Source organism: Babylonia areolata, chromosome 11, assembly GCF_041734735.1.
Source record: "Babylonia areolata isolate BAREFJ2019XMU chromosome 11, ASM4173473v1, whole genome shotgun sequence".
In the NCBI taxonomy this organism is placed as follows: Eukaryota; Metazoa; Mollusca; class Gastropoda; order Neogastropoda; family Buccinidae; genus Babylonia; species Babylonia areolata.
In genome coordinates, this window is record NC_134886.1 from 23,355,459 (window position 1) to 23,372,958 (window position 17,500).

The 17,500-nt window shown below is 42.2% G+C and overlaps 2 protein-coding genes across 2 annotated transcripts in view; one reads left to right on the top strand and one right to left on the bottom strand.

Moving 5' to 3' along the window:
• LOC143287607 (uncharacterized) overlaps positions 1–2,462 on the bottom strand; it is a 121,315-nt gene extending 118,853 nt beyond the window's left edge. Inside the window, exon 1 of the mRNA XM_076595724.1 lies at positions 1,502–2,462. The gene's annotated coding sequence lies outside the window, so the exon portion shown is untranslated. The remainder of the gene's footprint in view (positions 1–1,501) is intronic.
• Positions 2,463–5,685: 3,223 nt separating this feature from the next.
• LOC143287178 (transmembrane protein 53-A-like) overlaps positions 5,686–17,500 on the top strand; it is a 34,708-nt gene continuing 22,893 nt past the window's right edge. Inside the window, exons 1-3 of the mRNA XM_076595122.1 lie at positions 5,686–5,825; positions 7,584–7,701; positions 11,553–11,704. Of these exons, the coding sequence (XP_076451237.1) occupies positions 5,686–5,825; positions 7,584–7,701; positions 11,553–11,704 (410 nt within the window). The remainder of the gene's footprint in view (positions 5,826–7,583; positions 7,702–11,552; positions 11,705–17,500) is intronic.

Below are 17,500 nucleotides of genomic sequence, written 5' to 3' on the forward strand. Positions count from 1 at the left end.
TCATGAAGCTCCAACTAGAGGAAGGGAGTCCTAATGAAGCTCTATCTAGCATTTAGAATTTGGGTCATTCTGGCAAACATTAAAACAAAATTCTTTAAATATGTCTCAGTGTTACAACCACGCCACCTTCCACGGTGCAAAACCAGTTTCAGTTTCACTTTCAGCTCAGTTCTCAAGGAGGTGTCACCGCGTTCGGACAAATCCATGTACGCTGCACCACATCTGCTAGACAGATGTCTGACCAGCAGCATAACCTAACGCGCTTCGTCAGGCCTTGAGTGCATTGCATATTATATCTTTATATATATATATATATATATATATATATATATATATATGTGTGTGTGTGTGTGTGTGTGTGTGTGTGTGTGTGTGTGTTAACCTATCAGAATGGGTTTCTTCTACTGAATTTTGCCTTAGGACAACACCCTTCTTGCCAGGAAGAGAGGTGGCAGAATGGTTCAGACGCTCATCTGCCAGTACGGTGTCCGTGAGTGTCTGGGTTCGAATCCCGCTCTCGCCCTTTCTCCCAGGTTTGACTGGAAAATCAAACTGAGCGTTTAGTCGTTGGGATGAGACGATAGACCGAGTTCACATGTGTCGCACGCACTTAGCGCACTGGGCCGGGGGGGGGGGGGGAGGGCTTGGGGGGGGGGGGGGGGCGGGGGGAGGGGGGGAAGCAAGACCACAGGCACGACAGCTTCACCTGAAGGACGTCACCCAGTAGGTCGTAAATGCCCATCACGTTCAAGTCAAGTGTCGACGGACGCCAGCAACAATGGTTAAAGGATTCGGACTTTCAATCTGAAGGCTCTGGGCTCGAATTCCGGTTACGGGCGGCGCCTTCATTCTGGGTTCAGGGTGGACATTTGTCCCATCTCCAAGACCAACACCTGCTAGCGCCTGAAACTCCCGTGTGTGTGTGTGTGTGTGCGTACACTTTCGGAAAATCAAAAATATGCACGTTACCGGCAGATCCTGTTATCCATGTCAGCATTCGGTGTGTTACGGAAACAAGACGAAAAAACAGAAGAAGAAGAAGGAGAAGAAGAAGAAGAAGAAGCATTTTGTTTTTTCCCAGTCGTCTGTTGAAAAATCAGCGATAAATACATCGAGTATCTGGGTTTCTGCACATGTTCACATGGTATAGAATTTCTGGTTTAAAAAAAAGAAAAGAAAAAAGAAGGAAAAAAAAGAAAAGAAAAAGAAAAAAGAGGGTACTGATCAACTCTAAGAGGAGAAATCATTAAAGTGTGTGACAGGTGTATACAAAACAACTGGTGAGGAGAGAGTGAGAGAGACAGAGAGAGAGAACTCGAAGTGGAAACCGAAACTTTTTATCGTTGGGGGAAAGGAATAAACACTTATTGACCAGATTGATTTCATCCTACCTTCGTAAAGAAGAGACAGACAGACAGACAGACACTTTACTTGTGACTCCAGGGTGACAAGCAAAACAAAGAAAGACAGTGAGAAAGATAGGTTGACATGAAACACTCACCATGCGACAGGTCAGTGATCACTGGCACAAGCGAGGAGAAAAACAACAGGAGTCAATGGTGGTGGTGTTGTTGGTGTTGTTGTTGTTTTCAAAATAAAGATATCAGAGAAACAGCAGCCGCAGAATGACAGAATGATGACACTCCTGGCACCGACGGTTGACGGGGCAGCCTGACAGTGAGACCCTTGAAGAAGAAACAAATGCACCCCGGCTGTGCTGGAACGAAGGCTAACGTTATCACAACGAAACACTTTCACTTCATCTGCTCACGGAAGAATTTCCACATGCTGTGAGGTCTCTAACATTCCGAGCTGGCGCTGCTGCAGAAATAACTTTGCGATTCAGTAGCCTAGTAAACAAGTCTGTTTGTCAACGTCACAGCCACCACCAACTCGCTTTAACTTCACACTTTCATCAAAAAATAAAACTGCCTTGTCTCACAGCCTGCACACACGTTCATCATTTGGAACAAAGACAAGCCTAATAAACTAACCCGTCAGACCGATTCATTCCTCTACCGTAGCGATCCACCTGCTCCGCACTAACCAAACCGCGTTTTTTCTTGTTTTTATTCTTTTTTCCCCTCCTCAAAGCTGCCACGAACTCCCCTCTCCTCGTCTTCGAATGATTCCCTCACACAACATCAACACAAACAACAACACTGCTTCAGCGATCGAGGTCCGCCACTGAAAGCCTGGAAGATCTTTCACTGCACGCTGTGGCAGATATCTGTCTTCACGAGGAAGACAACGGCGATGTCTTCGTTGCTGGAACGAACTGCTTTCAGCCTAGCAGATATAGTTAGAGACGGAGCTGTTTGATTGAATCACACTGTTTTGATGATGAGCCGTGCGTGTGTAGCACGAATTGGTGCTTTGAGCGCTGTGCTGTGTCTAGCTGTGTGTTGTGTGTCAGCGGTGCGGCAGGCAGCGTCTGTCTCTACCAGCCTCGTTCGCCTCTCTTGCAAGGCTCTTTCTTTTCTTTCCCTGTGCTGTGCTGTGCGCTGGAGTCTGCTGGTGCTGGTGGTGGTGGTGGTGGCGGCGGCATACGGCGCGCGTGCAAGCTCTCTGGTGTAGGAGGGCGGAGTAGTGGGGACAAGGGAAGGTGGTTGGTAGTGGGGGAGGGGGGGAGCAGGGGTGGAGAGAGGGCTGTGGGGGGGTGGGGGGTGGGGGGGTTAAGCACCGACGCTTCCCTCCACACCAGTGATACGTGTGTACACGTGTGTGTGTGTGTGTGTGCGCGCGTGCGTGTGTGCGCCATACAATTATTGGAATACACACATGTACGTGCACGTGCGCGCGTATACTTGTGACAGGAAACAGACCACCGTTAATTGATTGAATCGGTGTGGACTAGCCAACAAGCCATTCTGCAATGAAGACTGAGCAGAGAGAGAGAGTGTGTGTGTATGCGTGCGTGCGTGCGTGCATGTGTGTGTACGTGCGTGTACATACTGAATCAGTGAACGGAAGTCTGCAAACAGAAGTCAATACTTTGCAGCTTGACTTATTAACAAAAGAAATATTACAGCAATACAGCTGACAAACAGAAAATGAAAAAGAGGTATGTGGTGGAAAGGAAAAAAAAATGTACTTTTTGTGCGAGCTATGGGACAGTGTTGAACACGGGCATTCAGTTGATGATAAACCTGACTGAGGAGACACAAAGGACTGGAAAACGATTTCAATTGCGACACATAAACATCAGGGTATCGAATCACGTCAGTGATAATAACAAAAAGGGCATTAAATCAATACGCAAACAAAAATTGTGCTCAAACTCGTCAAAATAATGATTATGAAAACAGATTTTATTGTTTTTTTTGTTGTTGTTGTTTTTTTGTTGTTGCTTTTTTTTTCTTTTTTTTTTAATTCTTTGTTTGTGTGTTTGTTTGTTTCTTTTTTATTGATGTGTTTTTGTTTGTTTTTTGTTGTTGTTTTTTTTAAGTTTTTTGTTTGTTTGTTGTTTGTTTGTTTGGTTGGGGGTTTTTTTGTTTTTGTTTTTTTGTTTTTTGTTTTGTTTTTGTGTTTTGTTTTGTTTTTGTGACAGATTACGGGACGTAACTTAGTCAGGACCATTTATTATCGAAGATGGAAGAGTTGTCTTTTCCTAACCGTACTCTGTTCCTCTTTCGATTGTTTTTCTCAGTTGGGTTTGGTGAGCATAGTGCTCTCTCTCTCTCTGAATACACACACACACACACACACACACACACACACACACACACACATATATATATATATATATATATATATATATATATATTTATTCATTTATTATCTCTCTGCGGCTGTGTAGAGAGATATATATACACACACATATATATGTCGTATATTCTCTCTCTCTCTGTATTTTTTTTCTCTCTCTCTCTACACACACACATACACACACAGAGATCGGATACACACACACACACACACATATATATATATATATATATATATATATATATATATATATATATATATTACTGTGTATGTATGTATGTATAATATACATTAATTAAGACCATAGAAGTGTATCCAAGGTGTTGTACGAACCAATTAGCCGTGGTGGAAAAGTGCCCGAGGTGCCACAAGTCCCAAAGGCCATACACAGCTCGTTCATTTGCCAGTCGGTTTCTTTGCGGCAAAATCGATGACATTTTGGGAGAAAAGCTAATTATCAGCGAGGCCCCCTGGGCAAAGGTCTTGGAAAGACCATGAGGACTAGCTGAGATGGAAACAAGGGGAAATAGAGGAAACGTCTTTGGTGGGGAGAGGGGTAGACAGGGGGTTGGAAGGACTGTGCGTGTGTATGTTCGCCGTTAGCGCATGCCAGTGCGTGTCTGTATGTATGTGTGAGTGTGTGTCCCTCCCAGTCAGGTATGAAAAGATCACTCGAAATGTTTTTATAGCTGCAGGAAAACACACACACACACGCACGCACGCACCGGCACGCACACGCACACACACACGCACACACACACAGTGGAGTGATGGCCTAGAGGTAACGCGTCCGCCAAGGAAGCGAGAGAATCTGAGCCAGTCGCTGCTTCAAATCACGGCTCAGCTGCCGATATTTTCTCCCCTTCCACAAGACCTTGAGTGGTGGTGGATGGACGCTAGTCATTCGGATGAGACGATAAGTCGAGGTCCCGTGTGCATCATGCACTTAGCGCACGTAAAAGAACCCACAGCAACAAAAGGGTTGTTCCTGGTAAAATTCTGTAGAAAAATCCACTTCGATCATAGGAAAAACAAATAAAAAAACTACACGCAGGAAAAAAAATAATTAAAAAAGGGTGGCGCTGGAGAAAGCTGTTGTGATAAAAAGAAATACAAATACAAAATACAAATAGACACACACACACACACACACACACACACACACACACACACACACACACACACACACACACACACGCACGCACGCACACACACACACACACACACACACACACACACACACGACGCAAAGGCTGAGTGCAAAGCATCACATGGACACCTACACATTTCCCCCGTACATCGTCACAGGACTTGGGTGTACCGTCATGCCGTTTTCTTCCCTTTTCTACTTTAATAATGTTGTGTACAGACTTGACAAAAAGTTGGGACCGCTTCATAAAGGTTGGCATGTTTTCATGAACTGTTAAAGATTCGAGAGATTATTCAAATTGGTCCTATGATGGCTGAGACATTATTCAAATTAGGCCTATGATGGCTGAGACATTATTCAAATTAGGCCTGTGATGGCTGAGAGATTATTTGAATTAGACCTATGATAGTTGAGAGATTATTTGAATTAGACCTGTGATGGCTGAGAGCTGATCTAAACTGGGCCTGTGATGGCTGAGAAATTATCTTAATTAGACCAATGATGGCTAAGAGATTATTCAAATTAGGGCTATGGTGGCTGCATGTGGTGTGCCACCGGCATCTCATTAAATACTAGGACGGCTGTTTCGGGAACACGTGCACATCGGTATCTCATTAAATACATGGACGGCTGTTTCAGGAACAATTCATGGTCGGCTGTTTCAGGAACACAAGCACACAACGAACAGCTTGAAAAAATGCCTTTGAAAAAAAAATTGTTTCGGAAAAGAAACCGTTCTATTGCTCAGTGGATTATAAACGAGAATTGTCCTATATTATACCAACGATCTGCCTGATAATGTTCATAGCCTATACGTCTTTCTGCTGATGACACAAAGGTCTTCACAAGGAGTGACGAAGACGGAGCAACAGATGTCCTACAAGAGGACCTGGATAGACAAGAGAAATGGTCTACGGAATGGCTCCTTAAGATCTGTCAAGGACGTGGCGTCATCTCTTCGCAAGCCGTACTGCGTTGTAGGTGCTGCTTCAAAGATGAGAGGTTTTGTTTAACTTAGACTTATGATAGACCAGAGGCTTTGTTTAACTTATGATAGACCAGAGGCTTTGTTTAACTTAGACTTATGATAGATCAGAGGCTTTGTTTAACTTATGATAGACGAGAGGCTTTGTTTAACTTAGACTTACGATAGATCAGAGGCTTTGTTTAACTTAGACTTATGATAGACCAGAGGTTTTGTTTAACTTATGATAGACCAGAGGCTTTGTTTAACTTAGACTTATGATAGATCAGAGGCTTTGTTTAACTTAGACCTATGATTGATCAGATGCTTTGTTTAACTCGGACTTATGATAGACCAGAGGCTTTGTTTAACTTAGACTTATGATAGACCAGAGGCTTTGTTTAACTTAGACTTATGACAGACCAGAGGCTTTGTTTAACTTAGACTTATGATAGATCAGAGGCTTTGTTTAACTTAGACTTATGATAGATCAGAGGCTTTGTTTAACTTAGACTTATGATAGATCAGAGGCTTTGTTTAACTAATGATAGACCAGAGGCTTTGTTTAACTTAGACTTATGATAGATCAGAGGCTTTGTTTAACTTAGACTTATGATAGACCAGAGGCTTTGTTTAACTTAGACTTATGATAGATCAGAGGCTTTGTTTAACTTAGACTTATGATAGATCAGAGGTTTTGTTTAACTTAGACTTACGATAGATCAGAGGCTTTGTTTAACTTAGACTTATGATAGATCAGAGGCTTTGTTTAACTTAGACTTATGATAGATCAGAGGCTTTGTTTAACTAATGATAGACCAGAGGCTTTGTTTAACTTAGACTTATGATAGATCAGAGGCTTTGTTTAACTTAGACTTATGATAGATCAGAGGTTTTGTTTAACTAATGATAGACCAGAGGCTTTGTTTAACTTAGACTTATGATAGATCAGAGGTTTTGTTTAACTTAGACTTATGATAGATCAGAGGCTTTGTTTAACTTAGACTTATGATAGATTAGAGGCTTTGTTTAACTTAGACTTATGATAGATCAGAGGCTTTGTTTAACTAATGGTAGACCAGAGGCTTTGTTTAACTTAGACTTATGATAGATCAGAAGCTTTGTTTAACTTATGATAGACGAGAGGCTTTGTTTAACTTAGACTTACGATAGATCAGAGGCTTTGTTTAACTTAGACTTATGATAGACCAGAGGTTTTGTTTAACTTGGACTTATGATAGATCAGACATGTTGCACAGGGCATCTTATTTGACTGTACTTTTGATATTTTGATTTCACTGATAATGTATTAAATTTTTATAAGCCTAGGAACAAGGGTTTGTTGTTGTTTTTTACCTGAAAAAACAAAACAAAACAGTATGCTGATAGCTAGTGCTTTTTGTGTTTTTTGTGTGTGTTTGTTTGCTGTTTTATGTGAGTATAAAAAGTGGCTACTTTGGTATCCTTTTTGTTGTCAGTATTGTATTTATTGCTATTTTGTAGTATAGCAAAGAAATATCAAAGCTTGAAAGTTCCTTTTGGGTAGGTTTGGAGAACAGAGAGCTGTTTGTGTGTATCATGTGAAAATCACTTGTATTTGTGCACAAGTGTGTAGTGTTTGTGTATTATATTTGTAATTCAAAGCATATTCATTGACTGAAAACTGCAATTAAAAATGTATACCACTTTAGCAGCTTATATTTAATGCATGAAAAAAAATTGATATATCTGTTTTCTTAACAAATTTTGTATTCTGAACAGGTCAGAAGCATTCTTAGTGGTGCACGACTGCATCTTCAACAAGGTGCAAGGAAGAGGAAGCGATAATCTGTCACAGATACCACACCTCAACAGCCAGCGACTAAAGACAGTCCTGCCGGTAACATAATGTCCTCAAAATAACACCATCATTACTGGACAAGGGGACACTATGGATGTGTGTTTGGGCATACCTGACAGACCCTCTGTAGACAGTGCCACTGGGAGTGATGCTGGTGAACATTATTTTTCTCTGTTTTTTTTTTTGCAGCATTGATGGTCTTGATAACAGCTACCACTTTGCTGGAGAGATTTGGTGGATGTGGCACTGATAACCTTGAGAGAGAAAAGATTGTACAGTGTGCATGTGTCTAAACCTGCGTTCCTTATCTTGTATTGTACAGTGTGCATGTGTCTAAACCTGCGTTCCTTATCTTGTATTGTACAGTGTGCATGTGTCTAAACCTGTGTTCTTTATCTTACATTGTACAGTGTGCATGTGTCTAAACCTGCGTTCCTTATCTTGTATTGTACAGTGTGCATGTGTCTAAAGCTGCATTCCTTATCTTGTATTGTACAGTGTGCATGTGTCTAAACCTGCGTTCCTTATCTTGTATTGTACAGTGTGCATGTGTCTAAACCTGCGTTCCTTATCTTGTATTGTACAGTGTGCATGTGTCTAAACCTGCGTTCCTTATCTTGTATTGTACAGTGTGCATGTGTCTAAACCTGCGTTCCTTATCTTGTATTGTACAGTGTGCATGTGTCTAAACCTGTATTCCTTATTTTGTATTGTACAGTGTGCATGTGTCTAAACCTGCGTTCCTTATCTTGTATTGTACAGTGTGCATGTGTCTAAACCTGCGTTCCTTATCTTGTATTGTACAGTGTGCATGTGTCTAAACCTGCGTTCCTTATCTTGTATTGTACAGTGTGCATGTATCTAAAGCTGCATTCCTTATCTTGTATTGTACAGTGTGCATGTGTCTAAACCTGCGTTCCTTATCTTGTATTGTACAGTGTGCATGTGTCTAAACCTGCATTCCTTATTTTGTATTGTACAGTGTGCATGTGTCTAAACCTGCATTCCTTATTTTGTATTGTACAGTGTGCATGTGTCTAAACCTGCATTCCTTATTTTGTATTGTACAGTGTGCATGTGTCTAAACCTGCATTCCTTATCTTGTATTGTACAGTGTGCATGTGTCTAAACCTGCGTTCCTGCGGTTTTTTTTTTTTGTTTGTTTTTTTTTTTGTTTTTTTTTACTTTGTTGCTTTTTTTCCAATTATTATTCATACCCAGAGGGCTGGATGTAAAAAAGTACTTTGTGCTTACTCCTTTACCCTCGTAAAATAAAATTTCGTTCGTTCGTTCGTTCGTTCGTTCCTTATCTTGTATTGTACAGTCTGCATGTGTCTAAACCTGCGTTCCTTATCTTGTATTGTACAGTGTGCATGTGTCTAAACCTGCATTCCTTATCTTGTATTGTACAGTGTGCATGTGTCTAAACCTGCGTTCCTTATCTTGTATTGTACAGTGTGCATGTGTCTAAACCTGCGTTCCTTATCTTGTACTTTTCTTATTGACGTGTTCCAGTCTTCAGTTAGCCAGTCTGCCATTTCATTCTGTCCTGTGTTTGCAATCTGCATAACAGCACCTATCTTCTCAAAGTCCTTTAGCCCCAAAGAAGAAAACAAACAAATGAAACACTGTATCAGAATACAGGAAAGCTGTGAAAAAACAACAACCCTGCGCTAAATGATTTGGTTTCAGTTGGTAAAAAAAAAAATCTAGTAAAATGGATTAATGAAAGAAGTATGATGAAAGTTCCCAATAAAACATGATTGCATTTACCGTTTCCAATGACAGAAGTGAGAAAAGGCTGTAAATCAGACTCGCCAAACTAGTTGATGAATGATTACTTTTAACTCACTCAGTACGGCCAGTCCTCTCTTCTCCTCTACACAGACCCCTCGGATGTTCAGTGGGTGTCTGAATGACCCAACCTTTAGCTTCCGTCGTCAGAATTGTGGTATTCTTTGTCAGCATTCATGTCTTCAGTATAAGAGCCTTCCGCTTTCAATATTTTGATGATGGTAATTGGGGTGAAACGCTGTTAACGTCGTCTCTTTCGCCGTTCGTATTGAGAGAGTTAATGTTCCTTTCAGACATTTTGGTTTCAGAAGCAGGTGGTAATTAATGCATAAATTAAAACTTGTTTTTTGTGTTTAAAATCTTAAATTTTGCCAAACACACAAGTGAAAATTTGAAACATGTCCCAGATTGCTTCAGTGGCCTGTGTATAAACCAGATGTGAAAATGTATGACAGTCCTGTCTGTCCGTGGTTCAATGTGAACTGGATTTTGGAGTCAGATGCAGTCAAAAAACATTGAACATGTTTCAAGTTATTGATTTTTACAGTGACTATTCTTGTTTTGTATATATTCACCTGTTGTTGTGTGCCTCGTGTTATAACAGACTGATGTGAAAATGAAGAGAAAAAAAGATGTGCAATAAAATAATGAAATGATGTGAGTGTTAGAGTGTGGCCATGTAGGTATGTGTGTGGATGTGCAAGGATGTAACAATCCAGTGATTTTACAGCATTGGTTCTGCAACAACACTCTCACAAGATAAGTATCCTAAAATACAGAAAAAATATTATCATGACTTTTATTTCTGATTCCCTCTTCTGTCATCCACCCATTACATGATTCCTGTATTTCTACATCATCTTTCCCTTGTAGTCAGGATACAGAGTTACAGTTAAATGAACAGGAACTGGGAGAAGTGTCATGGAAACATTATGCAATAAACAATATAGGCAATGACATGATTTTTTTTTTTTTTTTTTTGTGGCCTCGGTCACATGCAGGTCACGGAGCACCGCAATGGGTTTTTTTTTTTCTTTTTGTACATTTTCTTGTAGTTTCTTCTTATGTTCTGAAAGAAGAAATTTTTTGAAGTATTTCTCTGCTTCAAAGTCGACTGGCGTTTTCTCTTCCGGTGAAGTGAATATCCTGAAGAAAAAAAGTCTCTAAATAAATGTGCCGTGAAAATGTGTAATGTTTTACAGAAACTATAATATGATAAAATCACTTCGTAATTAAATCACACTGAAACTGAGTGACAATATTATAAGTCTTGCACATTCATACAGGTCTCTTAACCTTCGCTGGCTGTCGCTTTTGACTACACATGGAAGCTCATGCAAATTAAACCTTCTGAAATCACTATTAAAAAGGTAAGGGTCATGCATGACCCACACGAGCTTTCGAGGGGTGACCACATTTTTTCCTCTTTAAAAAGCATGGGTCATACACGACCCACACAAGCATCCATGTGTAGTTAAAATGCCACCTTTAATTACTCATTAGCTAATTAATGATTTTTTTTTTCCATTTTTTAGCAGAACTTGTTCTTTTAGGTGTAGGATGCATTTCTTAAATTTCGTAGAGAAATATTAAGAATTGGCTGAGATATTGCGTTTTTGTACCCTTCTGGGTCGTGTACGACCCACGATAGCCAGCGAAGGTTAACTGAAGTTACTCAGTCACATACTCAGACACTGACAACATTTACACTTTACATCCTTCAAAAGGATAGCACACACACACACACACACACACACACACACACACACACACACACTATATTTGTATATGTGTGTGTGTAATCAGGTGTTCCCTCCCGTTTACATATATAGTGATATTCACTAAGCAGCTAAGCATGCTTGCATGTATGCACAAATACAAACCATATTTTATTTTTTGTGATTTTCAGTTAGAGGTTAGTGATTTGTTTTGAAAAAAAAAAAAAAAAATATATATATATATATATATATATAGCTAGTTCCAGGAGCCAAAGGTTAAACAACTGTAGATAGTTCCAGGAGTTAAAGGGTTAACTTTGTGGAGACAAATAAGTGTGTGAAGCATACAACAGGCAATTAAGTCACTCGCAGTTGTAGTGTGTGACCGGACACAGCAGCAGGAGTACAAGGAGTACTAGTCAGGGAAGGTTTGACAGGCTGACAATACGCGTATTGTCCAATTGTCCATCCACCTCGTGCGTCCCAACATGGACGTCAAGAACATCGTCAGGCTGCTCAGTGTGCTGCAGGTCAGTGTGTGTGTGTGTGTGTGTGTGTCTGTGTGTGTGTGTCGTGTGTGTGTGTGTGTCACTGTGTGTGTGTGTGTGTGTGTGTGTGTGTGTGTTTGTGTGTGTGTGTCACTGTATGTGTGTCACTGTGTGTGTGTGTCACTGTGAGTGTGTGTGTCACTGTGTGTGTGTGTGTATGTGCATGAGTGTGTATGTATGTGTGTGTGTGTATGTGTGTGTGTGTGTGTGTGTGTGTGTGTGTGTGTGTCTGTCTGTCTGTCTGTCTGTCTGTCTGTCATGTGTGTGTGTGGAAGGGGGAGTGAAGTGTGGATGGTGGGTTAAAGTGTGATACACAGAGAAAGGATAAACAAGAATAGTGGGATCAACAGTCTGTAACTTCAGATGAGTGTAAAATAAATTAACACAAACAACAGCGAAAATAAAATTAAGTATGTGTTGGTCGCATCATAAAACACTACTATTTGACTGTGACAGGCATTCAGCAATTGTGTGTGTGTGTGTGTGTGTGTGTGTGTGTGTGTGTGTGTGACCGAGACAGAGAGAGAGAGAGAGCAGCAAAAGTGTCAAGTTTTGGCTTAAACATGGCGTGTTTTTTTTGTTGGTGTTTTTTTTTGTTTTGTTTTGTTTTGTTTTTTGTTTTTTTAGTTTGGGAATGCATTTTTCAAGGTGTCCACGAGAGAAGATGAAGTGAACCAGAAGACAAGGTTAAACAGTTCTATATATAGTACAGGCAAGACTGAGCAGGCCTTGTGTGTGAGAGAGTGTGTGTTTGTGGAAACCTCTCTCTCTCTCTCACACACACACACACACACACACACACACACACATACACACACACACATATTGTATATATATATATTTTATATATTTTATCTCCCATCCCCCCATGTCCATATATATAGACAGAGAGAGAGAGAGATCGCCATAATCTTTTGTGTATGTTTGGGGCTTGGAGGGATAATCATTGGCAAAGGTAACACATGTTCCTCTGTTTTTATGCTGTTGTGGAAGTGAGATTTTACAGGCCTGCCTTTTGGGGGAGAAACTAATAAACAAACACTAACAGGAAGAAACAACATGCATGCATACATGTATCCATGCATTATAAATGCATACATCCAGACATGTTTACATCCATCCATCTAATCTATCCATATACAGTGAAGTCCGGATGTAGTGATAGCCCTCGGGACCAAATTTTTTTATCACTACATCCGGACTATTACTACATCCGGATGTCCGGTTATAGTGATATTTTTGTAGGTTTTATCACTACATCCGGACGTCCGGTTATAGTGATATTTTTGTAGGTTTTATCACTACATCCGGCCAATCGCTTGTAGTTGTAGTGATATCTTCAAAGCTTTTATTGCTACATGCGGCGGCACATTTGGTAAACTAGCCTCAAGGCAGTAATAAGGTGATTTTGGAACCACTATTGATTTCGTTTTGTGACGTTTCTTCTGTCGTCTTTGTCAGGCTTGCAAATGTCCTGTGTTAACCTACCCCCGTCCTAGCAGTTCAACAGCCGGTGTGTGTGTGTGTGTGTGTGTGTGTGTGTGTGCGTGCGTGCGTGTGTGTTTGTGTGTGTGTGTGTGTGTGTGTGTGCGTGCGTGTGTGTGTGTGTGTGTGTGTGTGTGTGCGTGCGTGCGTGTGTGTGTGTGTGTTTTAGAGAGAGAGAGAGAGAAGGGCCACTTAGAAATACGGGTTAAATGAAAAATCGTCAGATTTTTTAGGAATGAAATTTAGTCTTTAATCAGTAACAAATGAAAAAATAAAAATGTACACATGTACAAGTAAATACTTCCTTTTAACGCAAACACTATCCAATTCTTTGGATTGAAACTTCAAACACAGGCTCAAAGATACAACATGTAACTACATGTATTAAAATTGTTATGTGGAAAACAATAGTGATTAAGTAGATAAAACACAATATCTGTATCAATCAATTTTAAATAATGACTTAGCTGAATTAGTTTTCTGCTAAAAAAGAACAATGCTTTTTTATGCTAGTATTCCACAGACTGTGTGTAACTTAAATGGTAAGTAAAGCTTATATGTACATGTGCATGTACATGTACACTGATTGTGAAACAGCATCTTAGTAGCTACTTCCAGTGTAGCCTATGTGACGTAGTCTGAGCTTAGCGAACGCTGACAACACGCTCAAAGTGGCTGCATAGGTTTCTTAGATAAATGTTTTCCTGGCTGAACCCAATGGATGGAATTGGGAAGAGGGGCAGGTGCTGGATCCATTCTCTCCGGGACTCATTCACTGCCGTGTACACGACAATACCTGTTTGGAGAAGTGTTGCCGCAGCATAAATCTCTGCGTCAGTTCCCCATGTGCGCAACGGAAGCCTATGTTCCAAAACGTAATCGCCAATGCTTCTTCCTACATACCCTTCAAAGGTGTTTGGATTTTGAAGCATAATATCAACAATTCTCGCCCTGATTTCCTCATGATAATTTTGCGTATCAGAAACTTCCAGGCTGAGTGCCCGATAGAAACAATTGCCATCGCCAATGACAAGGTCTACTTCACAAGGCTCACCCAAAGCAGACTTTGCCCGCCGTTCGGGCAACGTCAAAGGAGCGGGTAACCCCAGCTGAAAGGCATGCTCTCTTCGCCACTGGGACCCAGTTGGCGTAAAACTAAGTTGAGGTCCCGGTTCAACTTCTTGGATTTCGATATCCGTATCATCATCAGATCCCTGTCCAGTGTAGCTAGATCCCTGTTCTGTGTGACTACATCCTTGTCCTGTGTGACTAGATCCCTGTCCTGTGTGACTAGATCCCTGTCCTGTATGACTAGGTCCCTGTCCTGTGTGACTAGACCCCTGTCCTGTGTGACTAGGTCCCTGTCCTGTGTGACTAGACCCCTGTCCTGTGTGACTAGGTCCCTGTCCTGTGTGACTAGAAAGGTGACTAGATCCCTGTCCTGTGTGACTAGACCCCTGTCCTGTGTGACTAGGTCCCTGTCCTGTGTGACTAGACCCCTGTCCTGTGTGACTAGGTCCCTGTCCTGTGTGACTAGACCCCTGTCCTGTGTGACTAGACCCCTGTCCTGTGTGACTAGATCCCTGTCCTGTGTGACTAGGTCCCTGTCCTGTGTGACTAGACCCCTGTCCTGTGTGGCTAGACCCCTGTCCTGTGTGACTACATCCCTGTCCTGTATGACTAGATCCCTGACTTGTGTGACTAGATCCCTGTCCTGTGTGACTGGGCCCCTGATGCTGTGTATTCTCTTGGCGAGGAAAGAAATCTGTAACTTTAGTTTGAACTCCCAAATTTCTTAGCATCATGTTTTGCAGTTGGACTTTAAATCTGTCAAAGTTTTCTCTGACACTATCATCATGCACCCTTTGCATCAAGTACAAATCAAGTTTCCAGACAGCAGACCATGCCTCGGACTTTGACACGATTAAGGATTGGTCTCCACAATCATCAAAGTCTGCCTCCGAGTTCGGCACCTCGTCTGGAGTTGATGTACTCCCAGGTTCTGAAGACGGCGGGGCACATGTAGCGACACCTTCGTCACAATAGTAGAAGTCCTCCACACACACACCAAAGTCTTTGTAAAGTCTCGAAAGTATTGGCTCGAAGGACGCTTTGCATTCACTGTCTGAGCTGGCCGAGTCGTCCTCATCCGTGGGGGAAACAAACCCAGCGTGACGAAAACTGTTTCGAATGGTAGATGAAGTGACTTGATCCCATGACGTTTTCAGATTCTGCAGGGCATCCAACAGGTTGATCTGGAAGTCACCCTCCGAAGACTCCATGTGTTCAATCATCGTGGTCAGCAAGCGAGTTCTGGGAAACAAAATTGGTGCAAAATAAATCAGTTCATGCAGATTTACCCATATGAAACATGAACGAATGGATTCATGAACCACCCTGCTAAAGTACATGTGCCTAGCTAAATGCCTCTAACTAACATCTGTAATTCAAGGTGTCAAAGCAATGGATCGAATCCTGACTTTCGAGGCTCAGGGTGCATGTCTTTCCCTAAAAGAAGTCGAGAGCGCCGTCTCCCTCCCTCCCCCCTCTCCGTCCAGGGACGGAGGACGGACGAGAGGTTTCCGATCCCCCCCCTCCTCACCCCCTCACCCTCACCCAGAAAGGAAGGGAATGAGCCGACTGACACGTTCTCTGTAACGAAAAAGGGACACTGTATACAAGCAAGAAAGGTGCTAGCTCGTATACTTGCGCCCCCATTCCTCATCAATTTTTTGGCGGTCAGTTGGGGGAAACTCTATCATGTAGTGATTGTCCGGCTGTAGTAATAGAATTTCTGGGTCCCGGTCCCAGTTCTTCATGTTCTTTGTAACTTAGTCCGGTTGTAGTGATATTTTTCAGGCCGGATATAGTGATAGTCCGCTTGTAGTGATACTATTTTCAAGTCCCGGGGAAGCTAAAGTCCGGCTGTAGTGATAATGTTCGAGAGTAATCTCCCTTTACCAAAATGGCGAGCAAACGCCAGCAACGCAATGTGCTTACCCTGAAGCAGAAGATTGATCTGATTTATTTTGCACCAATTTTGTTTCCCAGAACTCGCTTGCTGACCACGATGATTGAACACATGGAGTCTTCGGAGGGTGACTTCCAGATCAACCTGTTGGATGCCCTGCAGAATCTGAAAACGTCATGGGATCAAGTCACTTCATCTACCATTCGAAACAGTTTTCGTCACGCTGGGTTTGTTTCCCCCACGGATGAGGACGACTCGGCCAGCTCAGACAGTGAATGCAAAGCGTCCTTCGAGCCAATACTTTCGAGACTTTACAAAGACTTTGGTGTGTGTGTGGAGGACTTCTACTATTGTGACGAAGGTGTCGCTACATGTGCCCCGCCGTCTTCAGAACCTGGGAGTACATCAACTCCAGACGAGGTGCCGAACTCGGAGGCAGACTTTGATGATTGTGGAGACCAATCCTTAATCGTGTCAAAGTCCGAGGCATGGTCTGCTGTCTGGAAACTTGATTTGTACTTGATGCAAAGGGTGCATGATGATAGTGTCAGAGAAAACTTTGACAGATTTAAAGTCCAACTGCAAAACATGATGCTAAGAAATTTGGGAGTTCAAACTAAAGTTACAGATTTCTTTCCTCGCCAAGAGAATACACAGCATCAGGGGCCCAGTCACACAGGACAGGGATCTAGTCACACAAGTCAGGGATCTAGTCATACAGGACAGGGATGTAGTCACACAGGACAGGGGTCTAGCCACACAGGACAGGGGTCTAGTCACACAGGACAGGGACCTAGTCATACAGGACACGGATCTAGTCACACAAGTCAGGGGTCTAGTCACACAGGACAGGGGTCTAGTCACACAGGACAGGGATCTAGTCACACAGGACAGGGACCTAGTCACACAGGACAGGGGTCTAGTCACACAGGACAGGGACCTAGTCATACAGGACAGGGATCTAGTCACACAGGACAGGGATCTAGTCACACAGGACAAGGATGTAGTCACACAGAACAGGGATCTAGCTACACTGGACAGGGATCTGATGATGATACGGATATCGAAATCCAAGAAGTTGAACCGGGACCTCAACTTAGTTTTACGCCAACTGGGTCCCAGTGGCGAAGAGAGCATGCCTTTCAGCTGGGGTTACCCGCTCCTTTGACGTTGCCCGAACGGCGGGCAAAGTCTGCTTTGGGTGAGCCTTGTGAAGTAGACCTTGTCATTGGCGATGGCAATTGTTTCTATCGGGCACTCAGCCTAGAAGTTTCTGGTACGCAAAATTATCATGAGGAAATCAGGGCGAGAATTGTTGATAT